We start from the raw sequence: 17,025 nt of genomic DNA, 5'->3' as shown, positions 1-17,025 counted from the left end.
CCTCTGTGATTCTAGTCTCATGGGTTTATTAACATCTGATGCAAAGTGTGAAACTTCCATTACATACTAGGCATTTTGTGACCCTCTGTTCAAAGGTTGGTGTGGCTACTAGCCAAAAAGAAGAAATCCCACTTTTGGTTTTACATATTTACTTTGTTTTATTTTATTAGTGTCACCACTGTTCGAGTAAACAGATAGCAGAAGCAGTGAACAGCTAAAGAAAATTAAAGAGATTGGCCCTTGTTGCATTTCAGGGTTTAGTGACCTTGATTTAAAAAACTAATTTCTTGATGTTTCGCCAACTGTGGCTGGCATCGTCCTCTAAAGATATGAGTCACAGTTGTCGGCAAAACATCAGGAAATCTGTTCACTAAAACCTGAAGCCCAATACTGCTGAACAGAACCAGCTGTGAATGCGTATCTCAGTGTATTAAGAGGATTTATGAATATGGTCTCTTCAAATGCTGAAAGAATGGGCATACTGTAACAGATTTAATAATTTAACAGAGTTGGAAGGGGCCTTGTAGGTCATCTAGTCCAACTTCCAAGCAGGAGACCCTACACCATTTCTGAGAGATGGTAGTCCAGTCTCTTGTTGAAAGCTTCCAGTGAGGAGCCAGTCTCCCACAACTTCTGAAGGCAAGCTGTTCCATTGGTTGATTGTTCTGTCAGAAAATTTATCCTTATTTCTAGGTTGAATCTCTTTTTGATCAGTTTCCATTATTCGTCATTATTCCTTGTCTGGCCTTGAGATGCTTTGGAACATAGTTTTGACCCCGTCCTCTCTGTGGCAGCCCCTATTGGAAGACTGCTATCATGTCTATTCCTGGTCCTTCTCTTCACTAGACTAGCCATGCCCAGTTCCTGTAACCATTCTTCATGTTTTAGTCTCCAGTCCCCTAATCATCTTGGTTGCTCTTCTCTGCACTCTAGAGTCTCAACATCTTTTTATAGTATGGTGATCAAAACTGGATGCAGTATTCTAAGTATGGTCTTACTAAGGCTTTATAGAGTGGTATTGGTAACTTATTTGATCTTGATTGTATTCTCATTAATGCAATCTAGGATTCATTGGGTTTTTTGCTGCCACCGCACTTAGTTCATATTTAATTGGTTGTTCACTAACACTCCAAGACTTGTGTTGTCAAGACTGTTGCAGGGTTTATGCATTTGCTCATTCTGGTTTGCTGCAGATGCCATCCCATGGATGGACTGAGAAGGCTTTTATGCTATCCAAGCCATTGGTCTAAATTGGGGCTCCAGGTTCACATAGGCAAAATTTGGCTTCACTGGTGTCATTCCCATATTGCACTTAGTTATAGTTTATTTTAATATGAAGGAATTCCAACTGACTAGGTTCACAACCTGCCCTCCCCCCCCCCCCATGGTTCAAGGCAGTGTGTATTCACACACAAATGAAAAAGGAGCAATTTTCTTTTCGATTTGGATGAGGGGATAAATGGGGTATTCATCAAATTTGCAGATGACACCAAGCTGGCAGGAATAGTCAATACTCAAGAAGATAGGCTTAATATACAGAATGACAAACTTGAACATTGGGAGCTATCTAACAAAATGAAATTCAATGGTGGAAAGAGCAAGGTTCTACATTTAGGCCACAAAAATGAAATGCACAGGTACAGAATAGGTGGTACCTTGCTCAATAGTAGTAACTGTGAGAGGGATCTTGGAGTCCTAGTGGACAACCATTTAAATATGAGTTAGCAGTGTGCAACAGCTGCCAAAAAAGCCAACACAGTTCTAGGCTGCATAAACAGAGGGATAGAATCAAAATCATGTGAAGTGTTAATACCACTTTATATACCTTGGTAAGGCCACACTTGGAATACTGCATTCAGTTTTGGTCGCCACGATGTAGAAAAGATGTAGAGACTCTAGAAAGAGTGCAGAGAAGAGCAACAAAGATGATTAAAGGACTGGAGACTAAAACATATGAAGAACGGTTGCAGGAACTGGGCATGCCTAGTTTAATGAACAGAAGGACTAGGGGAGACATGATAGCAGTGTTCCAATCTCAGGGTTGCCACAAAGAAGAAGGAGTCAAACTCTTCTCCAAGGCACCCGAGGGCAGAACAAGAAGCAATGGGTGGAAACTAATCAAGGAGAGAAGCAACTTAGAACTGAGGAGAAATTTCCTGACAATTAATCAGTGGAACGGCTTGCCTCCAGAAGTTGTGAATGCTCCAACACTGGAAGTTTTAAAGAAGATATTAGATAACCATTTGTCTGAAGTGTTGTAGGGTTTCCTGCCTAGCCAGGGGGTTGGACTAGAAGACCTCCAAGGTCTCTTCCAACTCTGTTATTCTATTCTCTATACACGCGGAAATTTTTTGTGGCGGAGTTCACTTCAGGCTGAAGGAAGAAAGCACGGACGAGGGGAAAAACAAAACAAAAGCCGGGACCGTCCAATCTCGAAACTGTGCCGGGAAGCGGCTCCACAGCAAAGATTCGGGTCTCCCTCCCGCCAATAGGGGGAGGAGCGTCGGGAGGCTTCAACCCGCCTTCCCTCTGCCTCCATGGTAACCAATCGCCGCCGCTACTGTCCGCACGCGCGCCAACGAGCCGAAGGACCCAGAAGGCGGTGTTGCCCCCCCCCCCCACCCACTATCTCTTTCCGCGCCCCGCGCGCACGAGCACGCGAAGGCGGCGGCCCCTCCCCGCCGTAGGCCCAGCAGCTCCATCCTTTTTTTTTTTACTTTTTTAGACCCAAGGATTAGCTTGGAAGACGGAGGATGCGATACCCACCCTCCCCGTTCGGAATCGCGAGCCCCCGGAATTCGTAACAGGCGTTTCCCTCCCCAGGTGAGCAAGGGGGGGGGGGCGGATTGGAAAGAAAAAGATTTTTTCCGAGAAGCATGATGGGAGTTGTAGTCCTGTTGGCGGCTGCTCGAAAAGAGCGGGCTTCAAAGGACTACAGATGCTGGCGATTTCTTGTTCCTTTTAGGTGTGTGTGGGGGAGAATAAGGTTTGGGATGCTCAGTTGCTTATTCTAAGGGAGGGTGAGGAAAGACATGTTTTACCTGTGCAATCGACGGAGTTCGACGCGGAGCAATTGTAACTAGGGTTGGGTCCTAATTATAACGGCCCAGAGAAGCCCCTCTTTAATGATGAGTTTTTTTTTTTTGAAGGCCTGATCATTTGGGATTTCCACCTCCAATCTGACGTCCTATAGATGTATGGAACTCGGCTCCCTCCATTCTCAGCTAGTGGCACAATAGGCACAAGGTGAAGGGGTTGCCAATGCAGCACTTTTCAGGGTGGCTCCTGAGGTACCAGTATAAATATGATGCAGTGCTAAGTGAGGAGGCAGAAAGTTAGCCAGCCAGTATTGCAAGGGCTGCAAATGGAAAGGAAGAGTGGGGGACAAGAGGAGTTGCAATACCAATCAATGATGCTCACTTTCATGATAAAACAAGTTTCTATGAAGCAATAAATAAAGGAATAAAAATAAGGAGCAAAAGAAATCGCAGGCATGAGATAACAAAGGAAATTTTCACTTTTATGAATTTATGTGTCATATTTATATGACGACTCATCTCACAAAAACATAGGCTCCATGTTTTTCTGTCTTTGTGCAGCCATCCTTTATTTCAGCCGGTGGATCGCAATGTGTTGAAATAATTCAGTGGCATGTAATCCAACATCAATTGATTTCAACCATATCTATACAACTTTATACATTGCCTTTTGCTCTGCAAAAGTCTAATCTCTTTGAGGATATTATGAACTCCTATCTATTATTTTCTGTCTTCTTTCTCTTGACATCTTCACTCCTCCTTAAGACCAGTTTACAATTTGGACTTTTTCTTCAGTACGTTTTTTCATGCTTGCTTGCTCACTATTGTGTCCATTCATCACCCATTCATTATTGAGCCTATGTTTTATTGTTTTACTACATCTAAAATACTTTCTTCTCACTGCACTCAATTTTCTTTTATGGTTCTCTTGATATACCCAAAGCTCACTTCCATGGAACAGAGTGGCCAGAAGTTCTATGTAGCACAGTGGACAGAAGCACTTTCTTGCACACAAGAATTTGCCTCTTTCAATAACACACAAGATCAACAGCGTTATACTTGCTCTAGTTTTTTGCCTCATTTCTATAACGTGCAATCATTGACTTCTTTTTCTATCAGTCACAATTACTGTATGTTGGTCTTTAGTACATTAATTTTCAAATCCATACTTGATTTGTTGCAGATTATTTGGATTCTCAGCCAATAACATGATAATGTTTGCAGACACAATACATGCACATTTATCTTCCCAACTGAAACACCTTTAAACATCACCATAAACATTCCTTCTGTATTTGAAGGAAATACATACATACATAATATTATATAGATAGATAAATAGAGAGAGAGAGAGAGAGAGAGAGAGATAGATAGATATAGATAGACCCAGAATAATCAAGGAGATCATCACACTTGTATTTTGCTCCCAATTTTATATTGAACCATTTGATATACATTCTATTTATTAACAGATGTGTTTGATGTCTATCACATACTGTTTATTTGTATTCAGCATTCAAATTTCAATTCCCTATGGCAAAACTTTTCATAATTCCAACCTATTTACTTTCTTAATATCTAACTCAACAAACATATAATATTTTTCACATAATGCATTCTAGGAAGATAGAGACAGTTTTACTGTATACCTGCCCACTCAGCAGCAACTCTTCTAAAACTAAAGAAAATATTGTACTAGTCAGTTTTGGTGCATTCTGGCTAGTTTGCCACAAGTGCATCCCATCCTAGTTTTACCCCAAGTAGCTAATGTGTTTCTAAGAAAAGAGAAGAAAATTGTGGTTAGAAGAAATTAGTGAGCTCATAAAGAGAGTCAAGAAAGGCAAATATATAAAACAGATCTGGTGGAATGGATGCAAAGATGGTTTGCAGTGTTGGAAAGATAAGGAGAGGTATAGAGGAATCCTTTCATTTTTCTTATCTTATGTCTTTAATTTATTCGGCTTATTGTTGTATTAATTTCTATACTTACATTAGGGTTTATCCTAAAAAGGAGATCCTGATGGGTATGATATATGTACAGTACCATAATAATTCCTTCCTCAGATAAACTTATTAAATGTCAGGGGACAGAAGACGTTACAATCAACATACAAGTTAGGTATGTTGTACGAGATCATTGTTCATAACTCAATTTCTCAAAACTTTATTTTGAAACTATTATTTCTCTCTCATAAGATTTCATCTTAAAGAACTTGACAGTTAATAATATATTGTATGCGGTAATTCACTTTTGTGTTGCTTTTTCTCTAACATCTAATGTAAATATTTAAAAGATCTCAAGATTCATGTCAGGTTTAGGATTTTGCAATAAAAAGAATGAAAATCATACCAGTCCCCCAATGTATTTTTTTCAAAGTTATTTATATGTTTAAGGGGACCACATATATATACTACATATATACGGTGTTAAATGATGAATCAGCTACTATTAATTTAACTTGATTAATTTAACTATTCTGTGCAATATCTGGATAGGGTTTTTCCTTGCAATCACTTAGTAGGAATTTATGTGTGCATTATTTGATAAGATATATAGGCTTGTATTTTAATGTGCACAGTTGTTAGTGTGAGATTATTTTTGATAATAGTATTATAGAATTGACCTTATAGATATTAGTCCCATGAATAGTAATAAAGATGAATGACTAAGTTAAATCTATAGTGTTGGTCCTTCACATCCAAGTAATAAATTCAATTTCCTATATTTCAAGGTATCTTTTTATCAGAAGAAATCTGAGAAATACTATATGACAGGGTTATCCTAAAATATACACATTTTAATTTTTTGCTTGAAAACCCAGAGATTCTCACACTAAATCATCCATAAAGTGCCGTATTTTCGCACTATAAGAAACATCTCCCCCCAAAAGTAGGTGGAAATGTCTGCGTCTTATAGAGCAAATATTGTGACGGGGGGGAGGGAGGGTTAGTGCTTTTGTCACGGATGGGGAATGCTGGAGCCTTTCCTGCTAAGCAACTGATTGGTGGTTGGATTGGTCTCCCAGAATACCGCTGAAGTGGTGTTCTAGGCGGCAGTGATGGCGATCCCTGTCACCGATCGCCACTGCTGATCACTGCCGATCATAATGGGCAGAGAAAGAAACTCAGGAACCTCCCTGACTTCTCAGGCTGAAAAAGAGATGATGGTAGATTTGTATTATCAGACTTGCTAGATTTTGTTAATAAAGCCTTACAATAAAGTAGAATTGGCTCACCTGGTCATGTGTCCTGTCTGATACAGGCAACCCTTGAATTGCAACCAGTCATCTAGTGACTGTTTGAACTTATGATGAACCCTTGGTTCTGAAATCCCCCAGGTGGTCCTCATAAGCCCTGCCAGATGTTCCTGGAGCTGGCTGTTCCTCATTATCTAAACTGGCAACTGAGGAAACTATCACAGATCTTTTTTTCAAATCATTCTGTCAAAATTCTGTGGTGTGTGCTAAAAATGGGTGGCATAATTTTCTGCAATTTAGATTCATGTATATAGGGACCATAATCTCAAAAAGTTTCATTTTTGAAAAAGGATTTGATGTTTTGATTTACATGATTTAATCGTTGAAAAAGGTGCTAATAGGGGCTTAATTTATGTAAGGTAAAAAATAGAAACAGATAGGAACCAGTGATGGAATACAATTAACTAGTACAACTCTCTTAATGCAACTCTGCTGGTAGAGGGACTTTTGACATGGATCTTATTGCAATGTGTGATTTGTCAAGTCTTTGGCCTAAGTTGGTTGATTTAGTACCAACATGGAATATGCATGCAATTTATCCACTAACAAACTGAGAACTATCTACTTTTAAATTCCGTTTGGCATTTGAAAAGATGTAATGACTGCTAGAAATAAACCTAAATATTAACAAATATGGATCAAAAAATAAATAGTTTGCTTTCCATGGTTTGAGATTTCAAGGAACTACATTTTGACGTTCCAAGCATGCATTTGTTCCCCCTAGCTCCTGAGGGCTCTAGGGGATAAACCCTATATCCAGAGGTGGGTTGTTCCCGATTTGGCCTGGTTCAGCCAAACCGGTAGTGGCATTTAGGCCTGTTTCGCAGAACTGGCAGCGACCCAGGCTGGCCACGCCCCCGAACTGGTTCCCTGGTCGCTGCTCCTGTTGCCGGCATGTTTTTAGTAGTGCCTGTGCATATGCAGTTCACTAAATTGTTCTGCACATGCATGAAGAACAATTTACATTGAACTGTACGCAAATTGCCAGTCTGGCGAATCAGTAGAAACCCTAAAAAGTAGCAACCCACCTCTGCCTATATCAACTAAATTGTAACATTACTGTCACAGGAAAGAAGCCTAGAAAATAGAGAGAAAAGACTCATATTACAGGTAGTCCTTGACTTACGACCACAATTGAGCTCCAAATTTCTTGCCACAGTTGTTGAGTGAATCACTGTAGTATTAAATTAGTGATATGGCTGTTAAGTGCATCTGGTTTTCCCCATTGACTTTGCTTGTCAGAAGGTCACAAAAGGGGTGATCACATGATCGCTGCAACTGTCATAAGTATGAGTCAGTTGCGAAGCATTTTAATTTTGATCATGTGACCAGGGAGATTGTACAGTGGTTGTAAGAGTGAAAAGTGTTCATAAATCATTTTCCCCACTATCGTTGTAACTTTGAATGGTCACTAAATGAACTGTTGTAAGATGAGGACTACCTGTACTGTAACTGTCTGCACTGTTGGGTCTGATTCCTAGGATGTAATTATGGTTTCATGATGTTACAATTTTGTAAATGTATTTATTGATTTGCTATAGTTGCTTTATTTTTGTATTATTGCTGTAAGCCCCTTGGTAGTAAATAAAATACCATTTTTCAGAATATAAGACGCACCTTTTTTCCTCAAAAAAGAGGCTGAAAATCTGGGTGCATTTTATACATAGAATACAGCATTTTTTGCTTCCTGAAGCCCTGCCCCTTCACCAAAATGGCCGTGCATACCCTTATGGAGGCTTTCAGAGAGCTCCTGGGGGCTGGAGAGGGCAGAAATGGGCCATTTTTGCCCCCCCCCAACCCCCAGCAGCAATCTATAAGCCTCCATAAGGCTATGCAAGCATTTTTTTTGACAAAAAACTGGCTCATTTTTGCAAAAAATGGGCAATTTTTTGCTAGTTTTTGTCCCCCAGGAGCACTTTGCAAGCCCCCCTTCCCCAAGGCTATTCATGCCTTTTTTTGAAAAAAACAAAAAACAAAAACGGGCCCATTTTTGCAAAAAACGGGCCATTTTTGGGAGCTTTGTAGAGTGCAAAAACTTTTTTTTTCCTTTTGGAAAGCTCTTAACTGATTGATGAGAATTATATTGATCAAATGCTGTGCCAACAGAAACAAAGTCTTAGGTGCTGCAGATTGTCAGCGATTTCCTTCCAGCACATGGTTAAATACTCCTGGAAACATCTACCTACTCTCTCTCTGTCCCTACCTACCTACTGTATTTCTCTCTTTCTCTTTCTCTCTGTATCCCTCTATCTGTCTGTCTGTCTGTCTGTCTATCTACCTACCTCCTACCTACCTACCTACACCCACCCACCCACCCTCTCTCCTATCTACTTACTGTATTCTCTCTATCTCTCTATCCCTCTATCTACCTATCTACCTACTCTCTCTCTCCCCTACCTATCTACTGTATTTCTCTCTCTCCCTTTATCTACCTACTACCTACCTACCTACCTACCTACCTACTACTCTCTCTCCTACCTATCTACTGTATTTCTCTCTCCCTTTATCTACCTACCTATCTACCTACTCTCTCTCTCCCACGTTCCACTGTATTTCTCTCTCTTCTCTCCCTCTCTATCCCTCTATCTACCTACTTACTTTTTTAAAAAATTGCCTCTTCAAAACCTTGGTGCGTCTTATACTCCAGTGCGTCTTATGCTCCGGTGCGTTTTATACTCCAAAAATTCGGTAATCCAGTAAATAAATAAAATAATCCAATTTAATCTTAGCGTGTTTGTTGAAAGGCAGCCCTGACACATTCCTCAAAGGTTAACTGGGGTCCTCAGCCTGGCTTAGAACATTTCTTGAAATGAGCAATATTCTTTCTGAGGCAGAGAATCTTTATATTTTGCTGGAATGTATTGGTTGATGGTTCTTGAACAATATCTTGAACAAATCCTTAAGGGCATGTTTCTTGATATATCACATAAGTTGTAATGTTAAATTGCGTTGCCATATCTTTCTTCTTGTGCCATATCCGTGATCGGATGTTGGTGATCAGGTTGGCAATCCTATTTTTGTCAATAGCTGCATGAAAAAGTGCTGCTGAGTTTTGTCCAAACCAGTCCTTTAGGTTTTGAAGCAATGATGTTATTCTGCCTGGACCTCATTTGCCTTCAATCTTTCCTTGGAGGATTAAGTAAAGGATGCTGTATATGTGTCGCTATATACCAAAAATAATTGGGTGACATCAGCTTTTCTTCAGCAATGCATTGAGAAACTATCTATATGGATTTGCTGTATCTCAAGTGAATTAATTTGTTTGGATTATGTTCTGAACAGACGCCAGCTTCCAGCAATTAATAGTTTAGTACATTCAAATGAAACAGCTTTGTTTGCAATATCATGCAGCTCATGTTTTGAGATTTTTTTTGGAAGACTAAAGCATATACAAACAAAATAGGCCAAACTTGTTTGCTTTTGAGTTTGTGAGGTTTTGTTTTTTTTAACATCTGGGATTAGAGGAGATTGAAGATTATTTTTATGGAGCAGTTTGGGAAGGAAACTAGTAGGCTTTGTCATTCAGCTCCATTTATGTATGAATGTTACAGCTGTATTTCCTGGTGATGTAATACATTGTTTATACATGTAGGTCATTCACATATTTTATTTATGAAGATTACCTTTCCCCCATCAGAAACTGTTAGCATCTAGCATTTTCATTGAAAAAATTTCGAAGTGATTCCCTAGAAATGTTAACCGTATACAATTAGTACAAAAATATAAAAAAGCAAAACTAATAGTGAATCAAAAGAGATAGCGGAATCAGAGAGCTAGACCTCACTATGGCTATTTGCCAAATTTCTTAGTTATAAACCCATGATTTTTCTGTATTGAGCTGGAAAACCCATTTCTTAAAGATGTATTGTGTGCATTGCAATTTGGAAGAGGGAAAATGAAGAAAAAGTATAACATATAGTGTTAAGAACATAGCTGTCAATTTTATTTTAGAATATCAGATTTCTAGTTCTAAATATACAGTAGTGGTAGCAAATACATGGGCAGTTCTTGCTGAAATTTCAAAAGTAAAGAAAAAGATTGCAAAGCTTCTCTAGAATGATTGATAGTTTTCGTAACTAGTATAACAAAATAATAACACACACTTTAATAAAAATTGCAGTTATGGTTTTAAGTGAAATAACTGTTTTTTTCTGCCAAAGGGTAATTTAATTTTTACTTCTTGTTTCACATTGTATTGTAGGTTTTCAAAGAAGATGAATTTGGCTGAGATTTGTGATAATGCTAAAAAAGGAAGAGAATATGCACTACTTGGAAATTATGATTCTTCCATGGTTTATTACCAAGGTGTCCAGCAAATTCAACGGCATTGTCAATCGATCAGAGACCCAACATTAAAGGGCAAATGGCAGCAGGTATAATAACAAAAGGCTTAAATGCAAATGTTTAATTGCTGCCAATGTTTCTTATGTAGCAGAATAACAATATGAAAATGGAACTCACTGAAAGACAATATGACTCTGTATAATGTTAAAAACTAAGAGCAGAACTTGTCACTTCCGTTATTAAATATCCTTGACCATTAGTCAAATTAATTTTTTCTTAAGAGAAAAAATAGATTATATTTCCTTATCTGAACTCGCTGGATTTTCTTTGCCTAATAAGGAACATCTCTGAACATGAAGTGCTACTTGGAATATACAGTTCCTTATATTTTACATAAGCTGAGGAGGACATTTGTAGAAGGTGCCCTTTCAGCTGTTCTGCATCCAAAATTAGAAAGCAGGATTTCATTTAGCAATGATGTAGAGTTGGACTTTTTCCATAGTGATGCCTGCTCTGTGCAGAATGATATCTCTGTGGTATGCCAGAATCCAACACCAGTTTGTTCTAGGCACTTTTATCTGTTTATATTGGTGGTTCTCCGGCTTCTTTTTCTTATAAATAATGTTACTTTTATGAATTGTTTATTTTATAACATTATTTGATAGTATTGCTGCTGATCTCAAGAATTATACAAATTATGGAAAAGTGGGATTGGAAGTACAATTCTATGCTGCCAAATCTGCCATAGACTCTCCATCCTGGTACTCCTTGACCTCTCTGCGGCTTTCGATACCATCGACCATGGTATCCTTCTGCGACGACTGCGGGAGGTGGGGGTGGGAGGCACTGTTTTACGGTGGTTCTCCTCTTACCTCTCGGACAGGTCGCAGTCGGTGTTAGTCGGAGGGCAGAGATCGACCCCTAGGCCCCTAACATATGGGGTGCCGCAGGGTTCGGTCCTGTCCTCCCTACTTTTTAATATCTACATGAAACCGCTGGGCGAGATCATTCGACGGCACGGGATAAAATACCACCAGTATGCGGACGATACACAGTTGTATCTGTCCGCCCCGTGCCAACTCAATGAAGTGATGGACGTGATGAGCCAGGGCCTTGAGGCTGTTAGAGACTGGATGGGGGTTAACAAGCTTGTACTCAATCCAGATAAGACCGAGTGGCTGTTGTGCTTCCCTCCCACTAATTGGCCAAGTGTTCCATCTCTCAGGCTGGGGGGTCAAATACTACGCCCCTCAGATAGGGTCCGCAACTTGGGAGTCCTCCTGGACCCACAGCTGACTTTTGAACACCATTTGTCAGCTGTGACCAGGGGGGCATTTGCCCAGGTTCGCCTGGTGCACCAGTTGCGTCCCTACCTGAACCGGGAGGCTCTCACAACAGTCACTCGTGCCCTTGTGACCTCTAGGCTGGAGTACTGCAATGTGCTCTACATGGGGCTGCCCTTGAAGAGTATTCGGCGACTTCAGCTGGTCCAGAATGCAGCCGCGCGAGCAATTGTGGGTGCACCTCGTTTCACCCACGTAACACCTATCCTCCGCGAGCTGCACTGGCTGCCTGTTGATCTCCGGGTGCGCTTCAAGGTGCTACTTGTCACCTACAAAGCCCTTCATGGTATTGGATCTGGGTACTTGAGAGACCGCCTACTGCCAATTACTTCCACTAGGCCAATAAGATCCCATAGACTACCTCCTCCGAATTCCATCAGCCGGTCAATGTCGACTGGCAACTACCCAGAGGAGAGCCTTCTCGGTGGCTGCTCTGACCCTATGGAACGAACTCCCCGTGGAGATTCGTACCCTCACCACCCTCCAGACCTTCCGCGTAGCCCTTAAAACCTGGCTATCCCGACAGGCCTGGGGCTAAAGACTTCAACCCCACCTGAATAGTATGACTGTTGTGCTTTTTAGCGATGTATTGTCTTTATGTGTATAACTTGTTTTATACTTCCCTCCCCCTGAATTGTGAGCTGCCCTGAGTCCCCTCAGGGAAAAGGGCGGCATACAAATAAAGCTAAAATCTAAATCTAGACATTCAGAACTTAATAATCCTAAATAAATAATTAATATATCATGGTAAATATTATCAACAAAAGCAATTAACACATCCACAATAATCAATAACCAGTAACAACACAAAAATGAAATAATAATCCTACTTATTATTTTGCATAATCATGATAAAAAAAACACATAATAAAAATACCAAATATGGCAACAGATGCTAATGACTGAATGCCATCCATCTGAAATAACTTCTGGAACCTGTAACAACAGGGCCATACTTAACTTTCAAGGAGTCTCTCTTCTGTAAGACAGGCAATTGAATCAGGAGAATAGTACCCATGGGGAGCAACCAGTGAAGTGCTTCTCCTAAGCTGAACATACAATCCAACCGATTCTGGTTGGAGAAGGCATCCTGCAGGTGGCACCAAACCATATAAGTCAGTGCCAGTGCTTTGAAATATCTGTTGGCACTTGGTGATCGATATCTGCCAATAAATGGACTGCCACATTTTGAACTAATTTCCAAATGGTTTGCAAAGACAGACCCAAGTAGAGTGCATTATGGTAGTCCAACTGATTTGTAATGAGGGCGTGAGTCATAGTTGTGAGATCCTTGTGGGCTTGCAAATGGCCTATCAGCCAAAGCTGGAAAAAGGTCCTTCTGACAACATTTTTACCTTTCCTTCAGTTGTAGACATGAGTCCAGGAGAATCCCCCAGTGGCAGACCAGAGCCTTTGGTGTAGTGCTTCTCCTCAAGAGGCAGTACTGGAGCCGACCAAGAATCTTGATGAATGAAATGTAACTCCATCTTATTTGGGTTAGATTCAGCTTGTTTTGCCCCAATGGGATTCTTATACCCTCTTGATACTAGGACAAGATTTCCATAGCATCATCACTGCAGCCTGGGATAGCAGCATGACTATCATCAGCACACTGATGATATTTCGTCTTGAACTGACAGATGACTTCTTTCAATGGCTTTATGCAGAAGTTTAAAAAGAGCTGGTGGTGAAACAACTTAATCCTGCAATATCTCCCTAGGGTTCACTAAGCCAACTGAAACTGCATACGAAGGAAGGAGGGATACTGCAGAATAGGACCTCTAGCTCCCATTTCATTACAGTTCAGAAGATACCACAGTGATTGATGGAATTGAAGGCTACTGAGATATCCAATAGGGCCAAAAGCTTTACAGTACAAGTTCTCCTGGAGCTCATCCCCCAATATTATCAGTTCTGTGCCTGTTCCTTGCCATACCAGAACCATAACTGAAAGCTATTTAGGACATTCTAAGGAATTTGGTGACTGAATTCCCACCTGAACTTGTGAGACTGAGTCCAATTTCATTTTTCTGTTCAGGAATCTAGACTACATCTAGATTCCGGTAGAAATGAGATATGTACAGATGTTTTAGAAATGGCTATTTGCTTAGTATCATAGCTACTAACTGAAAATAACTGGAGGTGGCAAGCATACCTAATACACATTTCTTCTATTTTTACAATAATATCAAACCTGTGAGGTGAATTGGTGTAAGAGAGTGGCTGGCCCAAACTCACCCTGCCGTTTTTCATGTCTGAGGCAGGGCTAGAACTCAAAGTCTCCTGGTTTCTAATCTGGTACCCTAAACCAGCGGTCACCAACTGGTGGTCCATGGACTACTGGTGGTCCATGAGAAAATCGTGGTCCACAGAAAAATTATTTGCATTTTTTTTATATTGCACTAAATACTATTTATCTTTTTAAAAATTCATATTAGTGGTCCGCGGGATTTAAAATTATTAATTTAGTCTGAGGTCTGAAAGATTGGTGACCCCTGCCCTAAACAGTAGACCAATCATGCTTCTTAATAAATATCAGTTTTAGAATTGTGATAACTTTATTTATTTGTTACATTTATATGCTGCCCGTCTCTTCAAGGCAGCTTACAGCAACATCAAAACATTAAAATTATAAATGTTGAAATTAAAATTAATAAAGATGGCTAAGGAAGCAAGTGATATACAAAATGGTGGAAGTAGAATTGCCTCTTAATCCACTAGCCATCTCAAGCGTGGCACATTCCCATCAAGACTCCAGGCCATTTGGCAGAGCAGGTTCTAAGACTTCCTGAAAGCCAAGAGGTAGAGGTAGATCACTCCTTGAGATGAAATACGCTATTATGAAAACAAATATATAAACCATTATGGAATAATATACTTACAGTAAAGAGTTTCAAAGCCATGGAGTCCAAGTCCTTGTTCGTTGCAAAATTCCAAAAGGCATATACAGTAAAATAGAAAACTATCAATTTCTGCTTAAAACATCATGGGAAGGGGGTTTAGCATCTCTCTGGGTGATTAACACCTCCTACTGTTGCAAAGTTTTTCTAACAGCTCCACTAGAGTCCTCCTACTTGTAAGTTAACATTACAGTATTTTGTGTGTCCTGCTTTCAGGTTCTTCAGGTATTGTAATCTCTCACTTTTCTCAAAGCTAAACAATCACGATTCATTCAATTTCTCGTCATAGGATTTATGTCTCATCCTCTTTTCATCCCCATTGTTCTCTGAATCCTTCTGAAACTGAAGTGCCAGAAGGGTAGGGTATTTGAAGTTGAGTCTGATCAAAGCAGAGTAAATTAAAATTATTGCTCCTCTTGACTGGCAAGAATGGCTGCAGAAGAGACTTGTGTCCTCCCTGTGTACAGAAAGTAAAGAAAAAAGACACAGGAAGTCTTTGTCCTAATGTACACAGAGATATTGATTCTAAACTGAAGATAATTAATTCACTTGTTGGAATTCACATATCACTGCTGCTTTCATCTGAATAAAGCTTGGAAAAAACACAATAATTTGTATTTGGGAAAGAAAATCCCTCAGTTCAGGAGCTAGCAAAGATCTGACAACTGCTCTGACAGTGGTTGCAGTGGGTAACAGGCTAAAGGACAGGGAAAAAAGAAGACACTTGGGATATTGGGGGCAATGTTATCTGAGACATTGGCAGTGGCTGATGGGAGGGAAGGGAGGTCTAAGGGGATTGATGGACTGGGGGATTTGCTGCTCTGGGAGCTGCTTGAAAGAGAAGAGAGACAGGTGGAGATGCACATCAGTGTACTTTGTAAAAATGGTTCTCAGTTTTATAAGTTGTTTCCAAAAAGCCAGTAAGTGCAGGCTGCTTCTACTTCACAAAAAAGACTTCCCTTTTTTATACATAATCCTCATGAGAAAGAAGAGCTCTTTTCACTCAATTTCATCTACCGTGTTTTCCAAAAAAGACGACCCACCTTGAAAATAAGCCCTATCACCTTTTTGAGCACATGCGATCAAATTAAGCCCCACCCACAAAATTAGCCCTAATTAAGATCCCACCCACCCCCTGGGGTGCAGGGGGTAGGGTGAGACACACAAGTAAAAAATAAGCTAGGATGGGAATGGGAGTGGTGGAGCTGCCTTCAGGGTTGACTCAGCCTTCCATCCTTCCGAGGTGGGTAAAATGAGGACCCGGATTGTTGTTGGGGGCAATATGCTGACTCTGTAAACCGCTTAGAGAGGGCTGAAAGCCCTATGAAGCGGTATATAAGTCTAACTGCTATTGCTATTGCTATTGCCTTACTTACCAGTTCTCGCACACCTTGACAAAAATTTTGCAAGGACATTTATGTGATAACTTCATATGAATCTTCTTTTTTATTTTTTTTATTTTAATTAAACAAAAACACAAAAAAAGAATCATCCTTCATTACATCTTGTAGAAAGCGTGTCAATTGGTTACAGATAACTTTCGTGCATTTCTTCCACAGTCATTACTTATAGTTCATATTAGATTATACACTTTAAGTCAAAAATCTTTGTATATTTTACTGTCAATTATAATTTGATTACAATTATTTGAACATGCTTTTACCTCAAATCATTCATATTTAAAGACACAATCACATAATGGCATTCATTAGCTATTTCAAAAAATCCTCCAATAACATTACACCTTTACAGCATCTTTTAAGTAAAAGTCATTAGCTAACATTTTTAAGCCTTTCCCGCCTCTTCCCCCCCCAACTCACTGACTAACATTTATATCTAAGTTACTTTAGCCAATACTACAGCATGTATATATGTTAAACAATGATCATTAACATTTCCTTGTTGTTATTAAAATTGGCTAAAAATCATTTACTATTTATGCCCCATCTCTCATCAGCCCCCCCGCCAAAAAAAAAACACTTTACACCTTTATAACAAGATCTGAATGAAAATTTGTTAATGAAATTTATAGGTCTTTTTCCCAAGTCACAATTTACAATTTATATCCAAATTTCTTTTACTAAATTGTCAATACATGTATATATCATTACGCTCTATCCATTATCATTTCATTATTTATGGTTAATTAATTGTTAGTGAGTAAACATTTAATAACAATCTAAAACAATCTAGAAGTTACAAT

General features: G+C 39.6%; 1 protein-coding gene across 1 annotated transcript in view; it reads left to right on the top strand.

The window, feature by feature from the left end:
* The first annotated feature begins 2,637 nt into the window (after positions 1-2,637).
* Positions 2,638-17,025, top strand: part of KATNAL1 (katanin catalytic subunit A1 like 1) — a 41,411-nt gene continuing 27,023 nt past the window's right edge. Inside the window, 2 exon segments of the mRNA XM_032220466.1 lie at positions 2,638-2,825; positions 10,498-10,668. Coding sequence (XP_032076357.1) covers positions 10,510-10,668 — 159 coding nt within the window. The 5' untranslated portion in view covers positions 2,638-2,825; positions 10,498-10,509.

This window comes from Thamnophis elegans, chromosome 6 (assembly GCF_009769535.1).
Source record: "Thamnophis elegans isolate rThaEle1 chromosome 6, rThaEle1.pri, whole genome shotgun sequence".
Classification (NCBI taxonomy): Eukaryota; Metazoa; Chordata; class Lepidosauria; order Squamata; family Colubridae; genus Thamnophis; species Thamnophis elegans.
The sequence above is the reverse complement of the archived record's forward strand: the minus strand, read 5'-3'. Positions and strand labels throughout refer to the sequence as shown.